Genomic DNA, 24,492 nt, shown 5'->3' on the forward strand with positions numbered 1-24,492 from the left:
GTACTTCCCAAGCGCTTAGTACAGTGCTCTGCACACAGTAAGTGCTCAATAAATACGATTGATGGTGATGATGATGATGTCCCGCAGTCACCTCATCTGAAAAATGGTGAATAAGATTGTGAGGCCCATGTGGGACAAGACTGTGTCCAACCCAGTTTGCTTTTTATGTATCCCGGTGCTTATTACAGTACCTGGCACATAGTAAAGCACTTAACAGATACCACAATTAATACAAGCAAATTGGTTTGGACACAGTCCCTGTCCCCCATGAGGTTACCAGCCTCAATCCCAATTTTACAGGTGAGGGAACTGAGGCCCAGTGAAGTGACTTGTCCAAGGTCACACAGCAGATAAGTGGAGGAGCCTGGATTAGAACCCATGACCTTCTGACTCCCAGGCCCGGGCTCTATCCACTAGGCCATGCTGCTTCTTGGATGCGATGGGATTTTTAATAGGGCTTTGATAGTGGTGAGAGTGGTAGACCAACGGATCTGAAAACATGAGGGAATTCCAGGCCAGAGGGAGGATGTGGGCGAGGTGTTGGCGGTGAGATTGTAGTAGGTTAGTGTGTGTGTGTGTGTGTGTGTGTGTGTGTGTGTGTGTGTGTGTGTGTGTGTGTGTGTGTGTTTTAGGTTACCATCAGGTTTGCAGTTTCTACTGCTTATGAGTAATTTGGTGGAAGTACAATACTGTTTGTGCTTCAAGTCCATGATAATATGGTAACATATTTTATATAAGTTTTGTAACTGGGTTGCAGTTTATATTGAATTGCTTAAATTTCTTTTCTCGGCATGAAAAAGCCTGGAAATTTCCAGTTGTGCACAGACGACTGATGAATAGCTTATTAGGGGCATGGAAAAGTCCAAGCGCATTTCACAGGCAATGGTACGTGCCTCTGCTACGGTCTACCGTACCGTTATAGGCCTCTGATTCAGTGAAACTCTCTGAGGAATCGGGTTAGCTACAGAACGATTCCTTTTAATACATTCCTGTTTTGCTGGGAGCTCCTCTGATTTATGGCCATGTGAAAGTTTGGGTCACATCTAGGGTTCTCCTCACCAGAACCCAAGGAACCAGTAGGGAGTCCTTCCATAGGATGTATTTTCATATATCTTTGTCTCAGTAATAACTCCCAGAAAGGGGGCTACCACCTCCTTCCTTTGTTCTATTGTATACTGCTTCTTGTAATTATGGGTCATTTTGGTTGTTTAGCCAAGAAAACGCCTGATACAATGGTGGGAACAATGAAGAGAAATGTCAGGCTAGAAAATCATTATTTAATCCAGAATATTTTTAGTGAGAGGTGTCTCAATTCTTTGTTAAGTCCATCGGTAAACACTTTATGATTCTTTTAGGTCGTATCCCCCTGCAAGCCCAAATGTAGACCGGATTCTTGCTTCAGTTTAGTCTCTAGTCTTGGGCAAGACTAGAGTGGCTGCATTATCTTCCCCCTTTCCTCTGCCCTGAATTGGTTCTAAAGGCAGCTAGTCTATAGACTAGACTTTAAGCTTCTTATAGGCAGAGAACATGTCTACCAACTCTGTTATATTGTACTCCGCCAGATGCATAGTATGCTACTCTGCACACACGGTAAACGCTCAATAAGCTCATCGAGAAGAGCACAGCTAGTGGAAAGAGCCTGGAAGTCAGAGGACCAGGGTTGTAATTGTGGTCCTTCCAATGGCTTGCTTTGTGACCTCGGCTAAGTCATTTAACTTCACTGTGCCTCAGTTCCTCAAATGTAAAATGGGGGTTAAATACCTGTTCTCCCTCCTACTTAGACTGTGAGCCCCGAGCGGGACCTAATGAACCTGTAATAATAATAATAGTTGTGGTATTTGTTAAGCGCTTCCCAAGTGTCAGGCATTGAACTAAGCACTGGGGCGGATACAAGTAAGTGAGGTTGGACACAGTCCATTTCCCAAGTGGGGCTCACAGTATTAATCCCCATTTTACAGATGAAGGAACTGAGGCGCAGAGAAACAAAGTGACTTGCCCAGGGTCACAGAGCAGATAAGTGGTGGTTCTGGAATTAGAACCCAGGTCCTTCGGACTCCCAGGCCTGTGCTCTGTCTGCTAAGCCACTATGTTTCTACCTACCCCGGTGCTTAGAACAGTGTTTGATGCATTCTTTTATGGCATTTTAAAAATGCCATAAAAGAATCAGTAAATATGATTGATCAGTTGATTAGGTGAAGGGCTCCCTTAGATATCGCGTAGGTGGGAATGACAGAGGCCCAAGAGGTGACCAGAGGGAGCCTGCCCAAATGATCTGTGGGGAGGAGAGGCATAAGGGCCAGTGAGTAGCCCGTCTGATAGAGACACAGATCTGTAGACTGCCAAGTGAGGAAAGATGAGAAGAGGCTTACTTATGCCTTTTGACAAAGCACTGGCTCTCCTGGCCCCCTCCCCAAGGGGGAAGCTGTGTGACAGCTGTTGATTAGGCAAAAATTCCTGATATAGCCTGAGGAGATTTTCTTCACCACTGCTGTTGTGGTGAGCTAAACTAGTAGGGGATTTTCAATGTTGGTGAGCTTTTTGAGGTCCTTGGAAGTGAGGCGATATGTCTGTTCTGTAGAAATTCCCCCTAGGCCATTGGCTTCATGAGCTCAGGGACTGTGTGGCCACCTCTATTGTATTGTACTCTTCCAAGTGCTTAGTCCAGTGCTCTGCACTGAGGAAGGGCTCAGTAAATAGCATTGATTGATTGAAATTCAGTAATGGCATTGTTACAGTAAAATTTTGTAGTAACTGCAGACAACAATCCTGTCCAGGGTGTGCTTTTACTTTTAAAAAAAAAAACTCTTGAATTCCTGATGCAAATAAACTTGAATCAATCAATCAGTGGTATTTTTCGAGTGCCTACTGTGTACAAAGCACTATACTAAGTGCTTGTTGTTGTTGTTGTTGTATTATGCTGTTGAGTCGTGTCCGACCCATAGCGACACCATGGCGTGTCTCTCCCAAGATGCCCCACCTCCATCTACAATCATTCTGGTAGTGGATCCATGAGTTTTCTTGGTAAAAATATGGAAGCGGTTTACCATTACCTTCTCCCGTGTGGTAAACCTGAGTCCCCGCCCTCAACTCCCTCCCATGCTGCTGCTGCCCAGCACAGGTGAATTTTGACTTGTAGCAGATTGCCTTCCACTCACAAGCTAGAATGGAATGGGTGGTCTCTGTTTGACTCTCCCTCCCATAGCCGAGACTGGTAGAGTACTGGAAACTCTCCAGGTGCGACCCTAATCGGTGACTAAGTGCTTGGGAGAGTACTGTATAACAGATTAGAGTAGATACATTCAATTCCCACAGGGAATTCTTGGCCAGTTCTTTTGTCTTTGGACTGTTTCTCCTCTCATCTTAATGCTCAGTGGTCGATCTTAAGCACAAGTCTTCTTCCTGATATGTTTGTGGTCAATCAATCAATCAGTCGTATTTACCGACCACTTACTGTGTACAGCGCACTGTACTAAGCACTTGGGAGAGTACAGTATAACAGAGTTGGTAGACACTGGGGTGGTTACAAGGTGATCAGATTGTCCCATGGGGGGCTCACTGTCTTGATCCCCATTTTCCAGATGCGGTAACTGAAGCACAGAGAAGTTGAGTGACTTGCCCAAGGTCACACGGCTCACAATTGGCGGAGCCGGGATTTGAACCCATGACCTCTGATTCCAAAGCCCATGCTCTTTCCTCTGAGCCACGAGAAGACAGCAGAAGCAGGAAGCTTCCCTTCCTCTCCCCTCCCTCCCTTCCAAAACTGAGCTGCCAGTGAGGTGGGGGCGGGCTTAGGGGATGATCATGGCTTAGTGGCTAGAAGGACCTGGGTCCTAATCCCGGCTCTGCCACTTATCTGCTGTGTGACCTTGGACAACTCACTCCCTTCTCTGGGCTTCAGTTTCATCATCTGGAAAATGGGGATTGAGACCGTGAACCCCACATGAGACAGGGACCGTATCCAACCCGAATGCTTGTATCTGCCCCAGCACTTAGTACAGTGCCTGTCACATAGGAAGCACGTAACAAATACACTTCTTTTTATTAATTATTGTCTGGTGCGCCCCTCTCTTTTGATGATGATTGTGGTATTTGTTGAGCACTTACTATGTGCCAGGCACTGTTCTAAGCACTGTGGTAGATACAAGGTAATCAGGTTGTCCCACATGGGGCTCACTGTCTTAATTCCCATTTTCCAGGTGAGGTAACTGAGTCCCAGAGAAGTGAAGTGACTTGCCCAAAGTCACACAGCTGACAAGTGGCAGAGCCGGGATTGGAACCCACTACCTCTGACTCCCAAGCCCGGGCTCTTTCCACTGAGCCACGCTGTTTCTCCTTCCTCGGGTCCTGATGGGGGAGACCAGGGCCACAGATGTTGCCCACTTGTACTTCCCAAGCGCTTAGTACAGTGCTCTGCACATAGTAAGCGCTCAATAAATACGATTGAATGAGTGAATGAATTCCCTGCCCACAATGAGCTGAAAGTCTAGAGGGGAAGACAGATGTTAATATGTTCACCAAGGGAATGGAGGAAAGCATAGGCAAGTGAAAAGAAATCTGAGTAAATTGTGTAGTCACTGTACTTTATCTTGATTAGTTTGAAGGCAAGCATAAGAACGAAGCCGTAAGCCAGCAGCTTCACGCTTTATGCAAAGAAGTGAAACAGCTGCAAGTAGAAGCTGCAAAACCGCCTTCGCTGAACGTGGTAGAGGCGGCCGTGCATGCCGAGAACCTGATTACGTAAGTTAAACCGTCGTCAGAGTGTCTCTCTACTTCTTCTGGGAACATGGCAATGTAGCAGCTGGCAAGGGACTTGTGAATGAGTTGGCTCCACCAACAGTCACCGAGTTCTCCTCCACATTCTTTTGATAAAAGCAGTGTTTTCTCTGGGCAACAGTCTTTGAATACTGTGAGAACACAGGGCAAAGTTTGTGGGAGAGTTGCCTCAAAGAAGCTACAGGCTGGACAAACAAATGTTTCTCTCTAGGGACGAGCCAAGAGGTCAACTGAGGGGCATCTTCTAAGTACGGCCAGAGCAGAAAACTCGCAGTGAGAGTCAGGACCGGCCTTGAAGCTGGAGAGGGAAGGCGAGGTGTATGGACCGCTCTCCCCCCCCCCCCCCGCCGCCCCCCGCAACATCCTGTGCTTGGCACTTGCTCTTCACTTGGGGTGCCGGTAGATAACTTCCTAATGGAATTGTAGAACTTCCAAAGAGGGTGAAAATGACAGGGACTTTGTGACTTTGTAGTCCTTTTTGCCATGGTAAAAATAGAGAGTCCTGTTCGATATATAAAGCCTATGTTTCAGGCTCTCCTCCTCCTTTTTTAATACTTGGGGTTACAGACTATAGAGAAGACGGTGGGCCTTGCCCTCCCAGAGTTTACCATGTAGAAGCAACGTGGCATAGTGGAAAGAGCATGGCATCTGAGAGTCGGAGGGCTTGGGTTCCAATGTCGTTTGGCCACTTGCCGGCTGTGAAACCTTGGGCAAGTTATATAAATGCCTTGGTGCCTTACTTTCCTCATCTGTAAAATAGGCATCCAGTATGTCCTCTCTCCCTCTTTAACCATGAGCCCTTTGTGGGACAAGGGACTGGGTCCCACCTGACTCTCTTGCACCTCCTCCAGTGCTTCATACAATGTTTGGCACATAACATGCGCTTAACAAATGCCACAGTTATTATTAGAGGAATACCTCATCTCTGCCTCTCTCGGGGTTGCACCTGGAGAGTTTCCAGTAGCATGATTTAGTTGAAAGGGAATGGGCTTGGGAGTCAGATGTCATGGGTTCTAATCCCAGCTCCGCCACTTGTCAGCTGTGTGACTTTGGGCAAGTCACTTAACTTCTCTGGGCTTCAGTTACCTCATCTGTAAAATGGGAATTAAGACTGAGCCCCATGTGGCACAACCTGATTACCTTGTATCTACCCCAGCGCTTAGAATAGTGCTTGGCACATAGTAAGCAGTTAACAAATACCATCATCATCATCATCTACCAGTCTCGACTACGGGAGGTAGAGTCAAGCAGAAGCTTATTCATTCCCTTCCTAGTTTGGGCAGTGGCTAGCAAGTGGAAGGCAATCTGCTACAAGTCAAAACTCACCTGTGCTGGGCAGCAGCAGCACAGGAGAGAGTTGAGGGCGGAGGCTCAAGTTTACTGCCCGGAAGCTTCCGGATTTTTTTTACCAAGAAAACTCTATTAATCCACGACTAGAACAATTGCACATGGAGGTGGGGTGTTCTGAGAGAGATGTGTCCATGGGGTTGCTATGGGTCAGAGACATCTCGAGAGCGGAAGACAAGACCTAATCTCTGCAGATTGTTCAGTGAGAATGGGGAAAGGCAAGCCAGTTAGAGGGGCTAAGACTGAGGTTTCTGGGCAAGCACCCAGAGCACTCTGAGGATGACGAAAGAGCATGGTTTCAGATTTCTGAAACGTAAATAAGGCATCAAGAGCACTTTTAATCAATCAGTCAATCAGTTGTACTTACTGAGTGTGGAGCACTGTACTAAGCACCCGGGGGAATACAGTATAACAGAGTTGGTAGACACTTTCCCTGCCCACAATGAGCTTACAGTCTAAAGGGACGCCCAAAGGCACCAAAAGTCCCAGTTTGAATAATGCACTTGTACCTGTACCCCTTGGGCACTTGATATTTACCCCACCCTCAGCACTTATGTACATAGCCGCAGCATGTATTTATGTTAATGTCTCTCTCCTGCTCTAGACTACCAGCTCATAGTAGATAGGGAGCATGTTTACCAACTCTGTTGTATTGAACTCTTCCAAGTGTTTAGTACAGTGCTCTGCACATAGTATGCACTCAGTAAGTACCATTGATTGATTGATTTGATGCAAATGCCAAATCTAGCTCTAATTCCACCTCCATTGATTATTTTATTAAATGGTCCAGGACCCATTAGCTTAATCTCTCTACACTTCTGCTTCACTTTCTGTAAAAATGGGTAGAATGATCACCGGCCCCCTTCTTTGCAGAGCCGAAGTGAGGGAGAACAGGGTGAGCTTAGTGGAAGGGCCTTGAGCTCCTTGGATAAAATGCCCAGATGGATTCCGAGAACAGAGGGAAATGGTTTAACGAAAGGTACTTTCCTCTCTCTGGACTGAAAGTCTTTGTGTTGCATTTTCCTCACAGAGCCTTAGTGAACGCCTACAAGCTGCATCCTACACCTGGTATTCAGAAAGTTGGCATCGGCCTCTTCTTTGCCATAGTAGACTATGTGTGTGATGAGACCCAACGGAATCCTCCTACAAGGCAATTCTTTACCTCATGCATTGAGATCTTGGGCCAAGTAAGTTTAATTTTAATTCACAATTTCCTCTCTGATTTATATTTTCCAGTTTCTTGTAATGTCACCTAGCAAGCGCTTAGTACAGTGCTCTGCACACAGTAAGCGCTCAATAAATACGATTGAATGAATGAATGAATCATTTAGCAGTTCATTTTTAAACAACGAATCATCAATGTCTAAAATAAATGATACCCTTCTCAGGATTGCACATGGAGAGTTTCCAATACTCTCCCAGTCTCCACTACAGGACGGAGGGTCAAGCAGAGGCATACTCATTCCATTCCCAGCTTGGGCAGTGGCTAGTGAGTGGAAGGCAATCTGCAACAAGTCAAAACTCACCTGGGCTAGGCAGTAGCCGCACCGGAGAGAGTCAAGGGTGGAGACTCAAATTTACGGAAGGCGGCAATGGTAAACCGCTTCCGTATTTTTACCAAGAAAACTCTATGGATACACTACCAAAACGATTGCATTTGAAGGTGGGCAGTTCTGGGAGAGATGTGTCCATGGGTCGGAAACGACTCAACCGCATGAGACAAGACAAGTATAGATGATTTGGCTTCTTTAGATGTATTTACGATTCCCTCTATTGCATTAGCCTGCAGAGTTTCAGTGCATGGGAACAGTATTTTGTGGCCCTGTGGTAGTTAATAGAAAAATGAAATTTTTAAATTGTCCTATAGTGCTTTACATCCCATGTTGAACCCTCGGGTGATACAGGCCCTGGCCCACAGTAAGCACACAATCTGAGGGCCATGGGGGAAGACTGATAGACACAGAGGGAAAAGAACAGGGTATTTTCATCCATAACGACAACAATTCAACAAAAGCAGCAACACTTAGAGTTCAAATTAGAAGTTCAAGATCTCAAATTATGGTTCATTCCTTTCTGGGCGAGAATAGGTCAGAAGCTTCTCACTGTTCCAAGCTAGGGGCCCTCCCTCTTCAACTGTGAACCCCAAGTCTCAGTGCTTAGCACAGTGCTTGCACAAAGGAAGCACTTAATAGATACCACAATTACTATTAATAGCAGTGTGGTCTAGTGGAAAGAGCACGGGCCTGGGAACCAGAGGACCTAGGTTCTAATCCCTGCTCCGCCACTTGTCTGCTGTGTGACCTTGGGCAATTCACTTCAGTTCTCTGTGCCTCAGTCCCCTCATCTGTAATATGGGGATTAAGATTGTGAGCCCCCTGAGGGACAGGGATGGTGCCCAACCCGATTATCTTGTACCTACCCAGTGCTTAGAACAGATAGTAAGTGCTTAACAAAAACCATAATTTGTTATTGTTGTTATTATTCTTAATCTCATCTTCCTACCGCATCCATCCCAGTGTTCTAAAATGGGAGGTATATCCATCCCTGCCCTCTGCTCTTCTCCCAGGCAGTGGCTGACAGAAAAGAAAGAGCCACTCTGATCATTAGGTGGGCATCATCCTCTTTCTCCCTGCCCACCCAGAAATCACGGTGCCCTGATGATACTGTCATGGTCATAGCTTCCTCTGCTACTGTGGGGAGGGTTGCAGGGACGAAAGGGGTGGGGGTCAGGAAGATGTCCCAGAGATGCTTCTGCGTAACTGGAATTAGTGATTGTTACAATAATAATTGAGGTATTTGTTAAGCACTTACTATGTGCCAAGCACTTTACTAAGCACTGGGGTAGATACAAGCAAATCGGGTTGGACACAGTCCCTGTCCCACATGGGGCTCACAGTCTCAACCCCCATTTTACAGATGAGGGAACTGAGCCATAGAGAAATGAAGTGACTTGTCCAAGGTCACACAGCAGCAACGTAATGGAACTGGGATTAGAACCCAGGTCCTTCTGTCTCCCAGGCCCTTGCTCTATTCTGATATGTTGATTTCTTATTTTTTACTTAGAGGAGGCATGGATGTGAAGGAAAGAAAAGACCTATTTATTCAGATTCATTGTCTAAAACCTGTCATAACAGGGAAAGGAAATTTGTCTTTGTTTGGTACCTGGAATACAGAGAAGAGGAAAAGCTCACTGACATAGCATTGTGTCAGGATTCCATTCAGTGAATATTTATTTAATGCCTCGATGAATTTCACTCTACAGGCAGCACCATTGATTGTTCTATCAAAGATATTCCTTTTCTTTCTTGCATCGAAGTGGAGGCAAAGTGGAGTCATCGGGATTACATATTAAGTGATTATTCTCTATTCAGGTTAACTTTGTGTTGGTGCTTTACAAATAAGTCCCCAAAATCTATAACATTTAAGACTTGTTCAACAGGAGATGTGTATTGTGTTTTTTCAGTGCCATTTATAACCTGTTTTTCAGATGTGATATAAATATTAGAGTTTGTTGGCTGGTACACCCTGGATCAGTGAATGTAGTAAATTTCGGTTCATCCTATTCAACTGTCTTTTTCTCACTATAAGCCTGTTCAGATATGATTTGCCACTCCCTGAAGGTGTTCAGTATTAATTGTGGTATTTATTAAGTACTTACTAGTGGAAAGAGTCTGGGCTTGGGAGTCAGAGGTTGTGGGTTCTAATCCTGCTTCTGCCCCTTGTCAGCTGTGTGACTTTGGGCAAATCACTTAACTTCTCTGGGCCTCAGTTCCCTCATCTGTAAATTGGGATGAAGCCTGTGAGCCCTAAGTGGGACACCCTGATTACCTTGTATCTACCCCAGCACTTAGAACAGTGCTTTGCACATAGTAAGCACTTAACAAATGCCAACATTATTATTACTATGTGCCAAACACTGCACTAAGCCTTGGGATAGATGCAAGGTAGTGAGGTCCCACATGATGCTCCCATTTGAAGTAGAAGGGAGAACAGGCTTTGAATCCCCATTGTGTAGATGAGAGAACTCAGGCCCGGAGAAGTTAAGTGACTTGCCCAAGGCCACCTAGCAGGAATGTGGCAGAGTCAGGATTAGAACTCAGGTCCTCTGCCTCCCAAGCCCGTGTTCTTTCCACGAGGCCACACTGCTTCTCTATTAAGGAAGAAAACTCTATTCTCTGCTCTTTTTGGCATTTTCAAGGTGTTTATCAGTGGCACCAAATCAGAATGTAAACGGGTGCTCGAAACTGTTCTGAAGAATAGAAGACTATGCACTCTGCTGTCTCCCTACTTCACACCAATTGCTGCTCCAGCAGAGTTCATCAACTTGTATGAAAAAGTGGTGAAGTTTCTAAGCGAAGACAACAGCGATGTGATTTTCATGCTACTAACCAAGGTAAAGTGTTGATGTGATGCTTATCGGGGAAGCAGGTTATGCTTAATCCAAAGTTTTCATGGCTGTACAGGATGGCAAGCTACCCTCCTTTCAGATTTTTCCGTAAACCTTCTTAGACCTATGTGTACCTGTCCTTAACCCAGCCCTCCACCATTTCTGCCCCCCTTCTGCCCCACAGAAGGTCCTAGGTGCTCTAGAATATCTAGTTACCCCAATTGGTATTAAAAGAACCTCTTTGCAGTAACCATTTTGAATCCCCATGAGCAAAAAATTTTTTTTTTAATCGTAACATCAGCCTCCTCTCCGATCTCCCATCCTCCTGTCTCTCCCCACTTCAGTCCATACTTCACGCCACTGCCCGGATCGTCTTTATGCAGCAATGCTCTGGGCACGTTACTCCCCTCCTCAAAAATCTCCAGTGGCTACCAATCAACCTGCGCATTAGGCAAAAACTACTCACCCTTGGCTTCAAGGCTGTCCATCACCTCGCCCCCTCCTACCTCACCTCCCTTCTCTCCTTCTACAGCCCAGCCCGCACCCTCCGCTCCTCTGCTGCTAATCTCCTCACCGTGCCTCATTCTTGCCTGTCCTGCCGTCAACCCCCGGCCCACGTCATCCCCCTGGCCTGGAATGTCCTCCCTCTGCCCATCCGCCAAGCTAGCTCTCTTCCTCCCTTCAAAGCCCTACTGAGAGCTCACCTTCTCCAGGAGGCCTTCCCAGACTGAGTCCCCTCCTTCCTCTCCCTCTCCTCCCCCTCCCCATCCCCCTCGCCTTACCTCCTTCCCCTCCCCACAGTACCTGTATATATGTGTATATGTTTGTACATATTTATTACTCTATTTATTTATTTGTACATATTTATTATATTTATTTTATTTTGTTAATATGTTTTGTTTTGTTCTCTGTCTCCTCCTTCTAGACTGTGAGCCTGCTGTTGAGTAGGGACCATCTCTCTATATGTTGCCAACTTGTATTTCCCAAGCACTTAGTGTAGTGCTCTGCACACAGTAAATGCTCAATAAATACGATTGAATGAATGAATGAGTAACAGTGACAGCCTGGGATTCTTTTGATTTTGTTTTAAAATGCTCTGGGATACAGTTACGTGAAAGAACAACTCTGTAAAGTTTTATTTGCTCACTGGGGCTTTTTTTAGCTGGTTGCTCCCCACATTGAGAGAAAAGATTATTTAACTGGTTTCCTCTACTCCTTTCTCAGAAAAAGTTAACTATTTCTGACTCTTTTGGACTGCAGCAGTGAATTCAAAGCCAGGGGACTGTCATCATTGATGGTTTTTATTAAGCTACTCCTGAATGTTGAAGCATTGAGAATATACAACAAAAATAAGATGCAATGAGCACTGTCCGCCAGGAGCTTACCATGTCTCCAACCCCTTTGTCAGCGGGACTTGGTTATGCTTAGAAATGTAGCGTCGGATGAAAAGACTCACAACATTTCAGTACCAATGCCACAGAAACAAGTGTGGTTTTTCTGTTGTTGTGGGCAGTGGGTTTTTTTACGATATTTGTTAAGCACTTACTATGTGTCCAACACCGTTTTAAGCTCTAGGGAAGGTACAGGTTCATTAGGTCCCGCACAGTTCCTTTCCCACTTGGGGCTAAGTAGGAGGGAGAACAGGTATCCCCATATTAGAGTTGTAGGAACCAAGGCACAGAGAAGTTAAGTGGCTTGCCCTAGATCACAAAGCAGGCAATCGGCAGAGCTGAGAGTGGAATCCAGGTCCTTCTGACTTCCAGGCCAGTGGTCTCTCCACTAAGCCGTGCTGCTTCTCATGGTTGTGTTGTAAGGCACTGGAAGAAAAATGGCTACCAGCTTATTGTCCCTTTCTTTCTCTCTCTCTTTTTCTCCCTCTCTCCCCCTCTCTTTCCCTCTGTCCCTCTCTCCCCCACTGTGGTCCAGTGTTCCAAGGGGCAGGCCTAGCCTGAAGCTCTTTTGGAGTAGACCAGAGACAGTCTGGGGCCAGTAGGCTATATCTCAATACTAGTGACTAATCCCCCAGGTCCAGAGACTGAGGTGGGAACCTAGAACTGAGGCAGTCTCTCTAGAGTCTTCTTAGCCTCCAGAAAAGCCCTATGAGGGATTAACTTAGAGTTCAGGCAGATCCGATGATCTGTCAGCCCCAACTGTGGGTGTCTCTCGAGGCCGTGTAGGGGCTACGTACTACTGTGAGTTATCCTTCTTCAGGAAGCTCATCTGCTCACTCAGGTTCAGCTACTACCACTATGCAGATGATTCCCAAACAATCTGTCTAAGTTGATGCACAAAGCCATTCAAATAAATATCTTGATTGACCACATTTGAAACCCCAAGGAAGGAAACAGTGGTCAGATGCCACTTGGCTTGCTGTTTCCTGGCTCTCTATGGGCACCAGAAACAGACCCAGGGCATAGTACGGTGCCTCGCTTACAGTAGGCGATCCGTAAGTTGCTATTACTACTACTGCTCTGGTGTGTGATTGTTCACCTATGAGGAGTTCCCATTCATTGTACAAAGGCTGAGGATTGGGGTGGTTTTCCAGGTGAAGGCAAAGGGGTTGGGAGTGAGGTCATCTTGTCTACCGGTCACAGAGACATCGATCACTTATTGAACACTTCCTGTGTACCGACCACTTTACTAATCTCATGGGAGAGTATAATGCAACAGAGTTGGTAGACCTGTTCCCTGCCCACAAGGAGCTTACAGTTGAGAGAGCACTAGGGAGAGTACAGTACAATATTTATTTATTTACATTAATATCCGTCTCCCCCTCTAGACCATTAGCTCATTGTGGACAGGAATGTGTCTGTCATATTGTACTCTCACAAGCGCTTAGTACAGTGCATTGTGCACAGGCGCTCAATAAATGCAATTGAATGAAGGAATGAATGAGTACAACAGATTTGGTAGACATATCCCTTGCCCCTGTCTTTTCCACCTAAAATAATGACTGCTCTTTTAACTTTGTGATGTTATAAAAGCCATGTGGATTTTTAATTTAATTCCCTCTCTGGGTAATTTTGAGAATTAATATCTAGAACTGGGTGCCTATTAAGGTTAAACAGCCAAGAAAGTCCATTCTATGCTTGAGATTGAAGACAAAAGTAGTAAAATATGATTTTTGTATACATCAAATAAATTGTTATATAAGATAACTTTACCATTTGCGTACGATACCTTCCTTCATGGTGCTCACCCTGCATTCCCATAAGATTTTTTGATTAAAATGTTCGATTCAAAGCACATCTCCCCACTTCTCTCTTTCAGTTTGACGTCAAGCAGTGGTTAAACTCCACTAAACCTTCTCTGTCTGATCGCACTAAGCTCCTGGAGTCCATTCACCTGGCTCTTACTGCTTGGGGTCTTGAGCCAGAGGAAGACATTCTGATGCCATTTAATATTTTCTGTAAGCATTGGACGTACCTCCTCCTCTACCAGTTTCCTGACCAGTACAGTGATATTCTAAGACTGCTCATGCAAAGTAAGTGCCCATCGTCGTTTAGCATTAAAGTAACGAAACCCTCTTGACCTTGGTCAGAAAGAGGGAGACTGAAAATGAATTGAAAAGATCAACCCTAAAGAATCTCTGCCAGTGCTGACAGGGCTTTAGAAACTTCCAAATGGTTTGGAAGGAAGTATTTTCTTGCAGTTCCAGCAATTCGCATCTCCTCTGTTGTCATCTGAAATATTTATATTTACCTCCATCCCTGGAGCAACAGGCTTTTTAACCTTAGCGGTGTCTGACTTGGTTTCAGGCCTTCGTGGAGCGGGGATTTGGAGGGTTGTATTCAGACTGTTGGCTGCCTCCAGGAAGTTGTGATGTTGGTGATGAGAGAACAGAACCCCTTTACCAGGCTGAAGCCACTTGACCCCAGGAGACCTAATGGGGTTCCAGATTTTCTGTCACTGGTTTTGTTCTATCAGGGGCGCCCCTGAGAATAATGATGATGGCATTTGTTAAGCACTTACTATGTGTCAAGCCCTTTTTGTAGGCGCTGGCGTTGATACAGGCTAATCAGGTTGGACACAGTCCCTGTCCCACACAGTCACAGTCTCAATTCCCATTTTACAGACGAGATAACCGAGGCCCAGAGAAGTGAAGTGACTTGCCCAAGGCCACTCAGCGATCAAGTGGTGGAGCCGGGATTAGAACCCATGACCTAATGACTCCCAGACCCAGCTCTGTCCAGTACTCCATGCGTGCTGCTGCTCTGCTCTCCTGCTTTTCTGAGCCTAATGGACATGGGACTGGTTCCTCTGGCCATTATTTGGGGGTCCCCATCAAAATACTGAGATGCTTGACAGCAGTAAACTTCAATCAGAGCCATTTCCCATTTAAGTGGCATTGCTTCTGTTTGTAGATAGTGAATGTACATAAAGCAGAACTGTCTTTAAAAGCTTATGTCGAGTTATGTCGGGGTGTTCTCTTTTTCCTCTCTTTTTGCCAATTTCTCAAGGTTCCGCCGAGCAACTGCTAAGTCCTGAGTGCTGGCGGGCGACTCTTAGAGCTCTGGGCTGCTACTCTGTGGAGAGTAAGGAGGATGGCTACCAGAGAGCTTCAGGGGAGAGCACGGCGCTTCAGAGCACTCCTGATGTTCTCTTGTCAGATGAACAGGTGGGTGACTGATTTAGCAGCGTGGCTTAGTGGAAAGAATGCGGGCCTGGGTGTCGGATGACCTGGGTTCTAATCCCGGCCCCACCACTGATCTGCTGTGTGACTTTGGGCAAGTCACTTCATTTCCCGATGCCTCAGTTCCCTCGTCTGTTAAAAGGGGATTCAATATCTGGTCTCCTTCCTACTTAGACTGTGAGCCCCATGTGGGACCTGATTATTTTATATTCTATCCCAGTATTTAGTAGAGTGCTTGTCACATAGTAAATGTTTAGGACATAATATTATTATTGTTTTTGTTGTTATTGGTGTTATTAATTTCACATTCCTTTTTTATGCTGTTGTGATGTTTACCTCATTTTTTAATGCCTCAACCAGTGTTTTGCATAATTTGGCTACTTAATTTTCTTCCAGGTAATGGAGACTGTTCAGTGGCTTTCGGATTTTTTCTTGAAATTGCGGTTATCCAAGTTGGATTTTAAAAGCTTTGGGCTCTTCTCCAAATGGAGCCCCTACATGGAGGGGGTGAGGAAATTATTGAAGTATCTCGTAAAAAGGCTGATCAACTCCGAAGTTGCTCACTTGGCACACGATCCAGTTGGCAACAGCAGAGCTTTGCCAGGTAAATACAATTTTAGTGGAGCGTCAGACCAAAATCATTGTCCCTTGAGAAGAAGAGCAGATTTCCTCTGCCGTACTCTCCTTCAGAGCTGCGTTCTGGGCTCTCTGCACACTGTGGGATCTCAGTGAGTGCTGTTGATGGAAAAAGTTATTGGTTGATTGATTTCACGTTAATAATAGTAATAATAATTGTGATATTTGTTAAGGGCTTACTAAATGCCAGGCACTATTCTAAGCACTAGGATAGATACACAGCTGACAATTGGTGGAGCTGGGATTTGAACCCCTGTGTAACCTCTCCAGCGCTGTGAACAGTGCCTTGCACATAGTAAGCGCTTAATAAATGCCATTATTATTTATTCTTCCCCTTCTAGACCGTGAGCCCGCTGTTGGGTAGGGACCATCTCTATATGTTGCCAACTTGTACTTCCCAAGCGCTTAGTACAGTGCTCTGCACACAGTAAGCGCTCAATAAATATGATTGATTGATTGACCGTCTCTATATGTTGCCAACTTGTACTTCCCAAGCGCTTAGTACAGTGCTCTGCACACAGTAAGTGCTGAATAAATACGATTGAATGAATGAATATGAGATAATTGGGTTGGACACAGTCCCTGTCCCACATGGGGCTCACAGTCTCAATCCCCATTTAACAGATGAGGTAACTGAGGCACAGAGAAGAAGCAACTTGCCCAAAGTCCCACAGTCGGCAAGCGGCAGAGCCGGGATTAGGACCCAGGTCCTTCTGACCTGGTTCGTGCTCTGTCTGCTACACAAAAGGCGTCTAAGCAGGAATCTTTTCCCGGTGATATTTAACCCTCAGAGTGAAGCTATCTTCCTGATCTGGAAGGTGGAAGTGGAAAACCTATAATCTGAATGTGAGTGACAGAGAGAACAAAAGAGTTCCCTTGTAAAAATGGTGCTCAATAAGAATGTAGCCATTGTGCAATAGCAGTGATTGCACGTCATCAATTCAGTTACCCTAAGAGTGCTTGACCACTTTACCTGTCCTTCATAAGAAAAGAACAATTGATATTTCCATCTCTAACAGATTTCTTAGTGTGGCTTCCCTATTCCAGCGTGGCCTAGCAGAGAAGCAGCGTGGCTTAGTGGATAGAGCATGGGCCTGGGAGTCAGAGGGACCTGGATTCTAATCCTGGCCCCGCCACTTGTCTGCTTTGTGACCTTGGGCAAGTCACTTCACTTCTCTGGGCCCCAGTTACCTCATCTGTAAAATGGGGATTAAGCCTGTGAGCCCCATGTGGGACAGGGACTGTGTCCAACCTAATATGTTGCCGACTTGTACTTCCCAAGTGCTTAAAACAGTGTTCTGCACAGAGTAAGCACTCAGTAAATACAATTGAATGAATGAATGAATAAATTTGCTTGTATCTACCCCAGTGCATAGTACAGTGGTTGGCACAGAGTAAGTGCTTAACGAATACCACTATTATTATTATTATTATTATCTCCAGTAAAGGATCTGGAGTGATTAGGCAGCTCTCTGGGACAAATGCAAAATAACCCTTACCTACAATTGTTTTATAGATGGCATTTTATCAAAATTGGTATCTAATTCCTCTAGGAAAATGTAAACATCAGAGATACCAAATAGAGATAGCAGAATCCTCAAAGGTTATGATTGAAACAGGAAGGAAACGAAGATGTTTCTCACCTAAAAATCTTCTGCTTTGTTTTAGTGTTGAGATCGCTGCATTCAATGATTATTAAGCTCTTTACACCGTGGATCCTGGTTTTAGAAGATAGTGATGCCAGGTAAAGAGTTCTTCTGTGTTCCTTTTTAAGGGACTCAGGAGAAGATTTCAGCTGTCGGATCAGACATTTGAAAGAGACACGTCTGAGTGGATGGGTAGGGCTTGTAGCTTTACGGTACTAACAGCTTAATCCTGTGATGAAATTTAGATGTATCTCTCCAGGAAGTAGCTGAGCCCAGTCATCTTTCACTGCCTTCAGCCTTCTCTGCAGTTAGGTCTCTGACCCCTTTCCCGTCTAATGTTACATATAGCTGGCCCCTCCCTTACCATGGGCATGTGTGAACTTGGCCATGTGTGCCCATTCCTCTTTCCCCATTCCAAGGCAGTTCCCGGCTTTTCACACCGCATACTCCCCTCCAGCCTGTTTCTTCATTTCCCTCCAGATCCCCTCCATAGCAGCCGCATGGCTTAGTGGATAGATCAAGGGCCTGAGATTCAGAAGGACCTGGGTTCTGATCCTGGTACTACTCCCTGTCTGCTGTGTGAGCTTGGGCAAGTCACTTGACTTCTCTGGGCCTCAGTTCCCTCGTCTGGAAAATGGGGATTAAGAGTGTGAGCCCTCTGTGGAACAGGGACTGTGTCCAGCTTGATGAACTTGTATCTACCCCAGCTTTTAGAACAGTGCTTGGCACATAGCAAGTGGTTAACAAGTGCCGTAATTATTCATCATTATTATGATTGTTATTATTATTATTTCCCCCACCGCCAAATGCTGCCACTGCAGACCTCTTGTCCCTGTCCGTCTCCTCCCCACTCCGGCCCCGGCCAGGCTTCCACAGCTCCAGCCAGGAGACCCTGTCCCCACTGCTGCTCTTACATCCCTGCCACTTCCCTGCCCCCCAACAGCCAGGAAGTGATAGGGCTGGTTGAGGGGAGAGCAGTCAGTGGCAGAGGAAAAAGAAGTGGGTATTTATTGAGTGTTCACCATGTACAGAGCGCTGTACTGAGTGCTTGTGAGTGTCCAGTAGAATAGAGTTGGTAGGCATATTCCCTCCCCACAGCAAATTTACAGTGTAGAGGGGGAGAGAGAGGTTAATATAAACAAATAAATAAATAATGGATTTGCATACAAGTGCTGTGGGGCTGAGGGAGGGGTGAATAAAGGGAGCAAATCAGGGCGAAACAGAAGGGAGTGGGAAAAGAGACCTGAGGGTTTAATCAGGGAAGTCCTCTTGGAGGAGGTGTGCCTTCAATAAGGCTTTGAAGGCAAGGCCTCCCACCCCCGCATCTCAGGGACTGTCCTGGAAATCTCCAAGCCCACAGCAGGAGACTGTGAGCCCGTTGTTGCGTTAGGATTGTGTCTATTTGTTACTGAATTGTACTCTCCAAGCGCGTAGTACAGTACTCTGCACACAGTAAGCTCTCAGTATGATTGAATGAATGACTGCTTCCCAATAGAAAGCGATGAGGCAAAGATCTAATCCGCTACAATTTAGACAAGAAGTGATTTCCACCCCGCCGGCCAGGAACCGGTAGCCCCACTGCAGTTAGGAAACACGTTCAGCCTGTCAGACACAATGCCTAATTTCTGGACAGAATGGGGGATTGGGACATTTAAGCAGAAGTGGGCACTAGTCATTGGTTGTCCAACAGGGCTTCTCTTTACCTGGAACCTCTTTAGCAAAATGAAGACCGCTAGCCAAATTGCTGCGTTTTTAATGGCTCTCATGATAACAGCCCTAGCATTTCGGAAGGTCTCACAATGTACGGGTATTTTGGCAACTGAACTAAGTCGACCCCATTTTCACACACGCGTCTGTTGCGAAATGTCATGGGCCCAAATGTCTTAAGCATTCTGGAGTTTGGGACAGGACACTTAGATTATTCATTTTGGTGATTTAATCTCCCTTTAGCCTAGACTGTAAACTCGTTATGGGCAGGGAACTAATTTGCTAATTGTGTCATTGTGTCCTCTCCCAAGTGCTTAGTGCAGTCCTCTAAACGCTCAACAAATACCAACAACTGATCGATTAATTGAAGAAGAAGTCCTAATTGGTGTAAATTAAAGCTCAGCTTAGTTGGGGAAAACACTGAAAGTCCTAACGAGTGCTCTACTCACCAATCTTCCCGTTTGGAAATTCACCCCTCTTTCTTTGTTCTGAAGTCACCAGCGCTGCTACCCCTGGTTGGAGAGCGATGCCGTGGCGGCCTTGAGCATGGTGCAGTTGTTCACTGGCTGTATCGAGGCTCTGCACCAAAGCTTTAAAGGTATGCAAATGCTAAATGACGAGTTCTGCTCCCTTGACAGTTCTGCCGCAGGCCTTTTTGGGTTCCTTGGTTAATTAGTATTCCTTTATTAAAGGTATTTGCTAAGCACTTACTATGTGCTGGGCACTGAACTAAGCGCCAGAGTAGATATAAGCTGATCAGATTAGACACAGTCCATGCCCCACATGGGGCTCACAGTATTTATCCCCATTTATACAGATGAGGAAAGTGAGGCACAGAGAAAATAAGTGACATAATAATAATAATACTTGCGCTGTTTGTTAAGCACTTACTATGTGCTAAGCACTGTACCAAGCCCTGGAGTGGATTCATTCATACATTCAATCATATTGAGCGCTTACTGTGTGCAGAGCACTGTACTAAGCGCATGGGAAGTACAAGTTGGCAACATATAGAGACAGTCCCTACCCAACAACGGGCTCACAGTCTAGAAGAGTACAAGCTAATCAGGTTGAACCCAATCTGTGTCCCACATGGGGCTCACAGTATTAATCCCTGTTTTACAGAAGAGATAACTGAGGCACAGAGAAGATAAGTGACTTAATATTAGTAATAATAATTATAATAATTGTGGTATTTGCTAATAATAATAATAATGTTGGTATTTGTTAAGCACTTACTATGTTCCAAGCACTGTTCTAAGCGCTAGGGGAGATACCAGGTAACCAGGTTGTCTCAGATGGGGCTCACAGTCTTAAGGCACTGTACTAAGCACCAGAGTAGACACAAGCTAATCAGGGTGGACCCAGTCCTTGTTGGTTTCAGCTGATAAGGTCATACAAGGTTGAAATTTACTACGTGCAGTTGCCACCAATACCCAGAATTATAAAATAAATTATGGGACCATTCTGCTTATAATAATAATAATGCTTGCTAAGTGCTTATAATGTTCCGAGCACTGTACTAAACTCTGGAGTAGATAAAGGATAATCGGGTTTGGCATAATCCCTGCCTCACAAAGCTCACAATCTAAGTAGGAGGTAGTAGGTATTAATCCCCATTGTACAGATGAGGTGTAATTGAGGCTCAGAGAACTTGCCCAAGGTCCCAAGGGAGACAAGGGGCAGCCCTGGGATTAGAGCCCCAGGTCCTCTACTTCTGTCAATCCCAGTGTTTGGCTAAGAAGCACTTAATAAGCACCATGAATTTGGTTTTGAATCTTATGGTTTAATCTGGTCCTTGGCTCAAGGTAACGGAGGCAGGGAAGAGGGTAAAGAAGGTTCCCACCCTCTGATCCTTCCCATCGTCACTGCTGCCTCTTTCCCTAGAAGAATGTTAAAGGAGAGCATTATAACAGCGATCCCTGTTCTGAATTGCTTTCCAAACAGGAAGTCCTGTATAACCTCTGTTTTTTGACTTTCAAGCTAAAGGTTAGGGACTAGATGACTAGTTCATTCATTCATTCATTCATTTTTATTGAGCGCTTACTGTGTGCAGAGCACTGTACTAAGCGCTTGGAAAGTACAATTCAGCCACAAGTATAGACAATCCCTGCCCAAAGCAGGTCATCTGCTTGGCTTAAAATGTATCTACTAATTCAAAGAATTTCTTTTCCAGTCCAACTGTACCCTACCTAAGTGATAAAATAAAATGAAATCAGTGACCTATTAAAAATTGTTTGCCCTTAGGCACATGATGAACTTATGGAACATTGAAAACTGGGAAGTTTATATTTGTGTGCCTCGGTAAAAGAAAAAACGTTCCATGTTTTAAAAGAGTAGCCAGTGTCTTAAAAGCTCTTGTGACTTTTTTCCCCTCCTTGATTTAGATAAACTTTCTCCAGGTGACCAAGGAGTCCTTCGGTTCCATTTGATGCATTACTGTGAATCATGCACAGCCCCCCAAATGCCAGAGTTCATTCTGTATGCTTTCCATAGTGAATACAGGAAACTTCCATGGAGAGAGCTACAACCAGACCAGATGCTTATGGAAGCGTTCTTTAAAGTAAGCACTTTTCCATCATACCTACTTGTTAGGCATTATTTTTTTCCAGCCACATGTCCACATAGGGAGGGAAATCAGTCAATCAAACATGGTGCTAAGCACCTGAGAGAGTAAAACACAACAATATAACAGACACATTTCCTGCCCATAAGAAGTGTACAATCTAGAGGGGGTGAAAGACATTAATATAAATAAATAAATTATGGGTCTGGACATAAGTGTTGTGGTGCTGAGGCGGGGGTGGTGAATAAAGGGATCGAGTCAGGGAGAGGAGTGGGAAAAGAGGAAATGAAGGATTAGTCAGGGAAGGCCTCTTGGAGGAGTTGTGCCTTCAATAAGGCATTGAAGATGGGGAGAGTCATTGTCAGATAGGAAGAGGGAGGGTGTGCCAGGCCAGAGGCAGGACGTGGGTGAGAGGTTGGCACAGTGAGTAGGTTGGCACAGTGAGAGGTTGGCACAGTGAGTAGGAGTGAAGTGTGTGGGCTGGTTTGTAGTAGGAGAGTAGCAAGGTGAGGTAGGAGGGGGCAAGGAGGCAGAGTGCTTTAAAGCCAGGATGAAGAGTTTCTGATTGATGCGGAGGTGGATGGGTAGAAGGAGATCTTGAGGATTGGGGAGGCATGGACTGAACTTTTTTTGTAGAAAAATAATCCGGGCAGCAAAGTGAAGTATGGACTGTAGAGGGAAAAGACAAGAGGCAGGAAGGTCAGCAAGGAGGCTGATATAGTAATCAAGGTGGGTCAGGATGAATGGTTGGATTAATGTGGTAGCAGTTTGGATGGAGAGGAAAAGAAGGATTTTAGCAATGATCTAAAGGCTGAACTGACAGTATTCAGTGGTAGATGAAATATGTGGGTTATATGAGAAAGAGGAGTCAAGGTTATTATTATTAATGTGGTATTTGTTAAGTGCTTACTATGTGCCAGGCACTGTACTAAGTGCTGGTGTGGATACGAGAAAATCGGGTTGGACACAATTCCCTATCCCATGTGGGGCTCAGTATTAGTCTCCATTTTACAGATGAGGCCACTGAGGCACAAATAAGTGAAATGACTTGCCCAAGGTCCAGCAGCAGAAAAGTGGCAGAGCTGGGATTCGAACCCAGGTCCTCTTGACTCTCAGGCCCCTGGTCTTTCTACTGTGGGCCTCTAAGATGTAAGGGATGGTGGTGCTGTCTACGGTGATGGGAAAGTGAGCCGGCTGACAGGGTTTGGGTGGGAAGATACTGAGTTCTCTTTTGGACAGGTTAAATGTGAGGTGATGGCAGGGTGTCCAAGTAGAGATGTCTGGGAGTGAAGTGAATTGGGCTGTTATAGCAGATCCCTGAGGTTTGGTAGGAAAGTGCTTTAAAGCCAAGGGTAAGGAATTTCTGTTGGATGCGGAGGTGGTTGGGCAACCACTGGAGATTCTTAAGGAGTGGGGAGATGTGGGCTGAACTTTTTTTAAAACAATGATCCATGCAGCAGAGTGAAGTATGGACTGAAGTGGGGAGAAGCAGGAAGCAGATGCTTTAGTCAAGGTGGGATAGGATAAGCGCTTGCATCAGCATAGTAAGCAATTTGTAGGAGAGGAAAGGGTGGATTTTAGTAATGTTATGAAAGTAGAACCAACAGGATTGAATATGTGACAGATTGAATATATGGGTTTTATGAGAGATTGAGTCAAGGGCAATGCCACGGTTATGGATTTATGAAATAGGTAAGGTAGTGATATTATCTACAGATATTACCTAAGACATGGGGAGGACACGGCTTGGGTGTGATGATAAGGAGTTCTGTTTTGGACATGTTAAGTTTGAGATGTTGACAGGACACCCGGGTAGAGATATCCTGAAGGTAGGAGGAAATGTGAGACTGCGGAGGAGGGGAGAAGTCAGGGCTGGAGATGTAGATTTGGGAATTATCTGCATGGAGATGGTAGTTGAAACCATGGGAGTGAATGAGTTATTCAAGGGAGTGGGGGTAGATAGAGAATAGACGGGGACCCAGAATTGAACTTTGAGGGAACCCCACATTTAGGGGGTGGGAGGCAGAGGACCGAGAAGGAGAGACTGAGAAGGAGCAGTCAGAGAGACAGGAGGAGAATCAAGAGAGGACAGTGTTAATGAAGTCAAGTTTGACTAGAGTTTCAATGAGAAGGGGGTGGTCTACAGTGTTGAAGGCAGCTGAAAGGTCTAGGAGGATTATGATGGAGTAGAAGCTGTCTTATTTGGCTAGGTGAAAGTCATCGGTGACCTTAAGAGTGGGCGTATCCATGGAGTAAACCGGACAGAAATGAGATTGGAGGGGATCAAGAGAATTGGAGGCGAGGTAGTGGAGGCAGCAGGAGTAGACTCTTTCTCAAAGTTTTTGAGAGGAATGGTAGGAGGGAGGTGGGGCAATAACTGGAGGGAGCCATCGGGTCAAAGTGGTTTTTTTTTTTAGGAGGGGGATCTGTAATCATGTTTGAGAGCAGTGTGGAGGAAGTCATTGGAAAGTGAACAGTTGAAGTTGGAAGCAGAGAAGGGAAATGGCAAGCGTTTTTAATAAAGTATGAAGGGATGGGATCAGAAGCGCAGGTGGAAGGGGTAGATTTTGAGAGGAGGCGAAAGATCTCTTCTTGAGATACTGCAGGGAATATTGGGAAAGCAGAAGAAGGCAGAGGAGGGCCTAGGGACGGAGAGGAGCAGAGGAAATTTTAAGGAGATTACGCCTGATGGTTTCAATTTTGTTATAGAAGTATGTGTCCAGGTCATTAGGAGAAAAAGATGGCTGGGTCAGGGGAGACAGGAATTAGACAGCTGGCGCTGATGACAGTAAATAGT

The 24,492-nt window shown here is 45.4% G+C and overlaps 1 protein-coding gene and 1 non-coding gene across 2 annotated transcripts in view; both read left to right on the top strand.

Annotated features, from left to right (window-relative positions):
- Positions 1-24,492, top strand: part of EPG5 (ectopic P-granules autophagy protein 5 homolog) — a 132,197-nt gene that overhangs the window by 89,609 nt on the left and 18,096 nt on the right. The window contains exons 28-36 of the mRNA XM_038743711.1: positions 4,595-4,737; positions 7,151-7,307; positions 10,319-10,513; positions 13,778-13,991; positions 14,968-15,125; positions 15,537-15,744; positions 17,445-17,520; positions 19,624-19,727; positions 21,517-21,692. Coding sequence (XP_038599639.1) covers positions 4,595-4,737; positions 7,151-7,307; positions 10,319-10,513; positions 13,778-13,991; positions 14,968-15,125; positions 15,537-15,744; positions 17,445-17,520; positions 19,624-19,727; positions 21,517-21,692 — 1,431 coding nt within the window. The remainder of the gene's footprint in view (positions 1-4,594; positions 4,738-7,150; positions 7,308-10,318; positions 10,514-13,777; positions 13,992-14,967; positions 15,126-15,536; positions 15,745-17,444; positions 17,521-19,623; positions 19,728-21,516; positions 21,693-24,492) is intronic.
- Positions 7,499-7,636, top strand: LOC119925919. The gene has a single exon (XR_005449846.1). It is a non-coding gene; the product is annotated as a small nucleolar RNA SNORA7 (small nucleolar RNA).

This window comes from Tachyglossus aculeatus, chromosome 3 (genome assembly GCF_015852505.1).
Source record: "Tachyglossus aculeatus isolate mTacAcu1 chromosome 3, mTacAcu1.pri, whole genome shotgun sequence".
Classification (NCBI taxonomy): domain Eukaryota; kingdom Metazoa; phylum Chordata; class Mammalia; order Monotremata; family Tachyglossidae; genus Tachyglossus; species Tachyglossus aculeatus.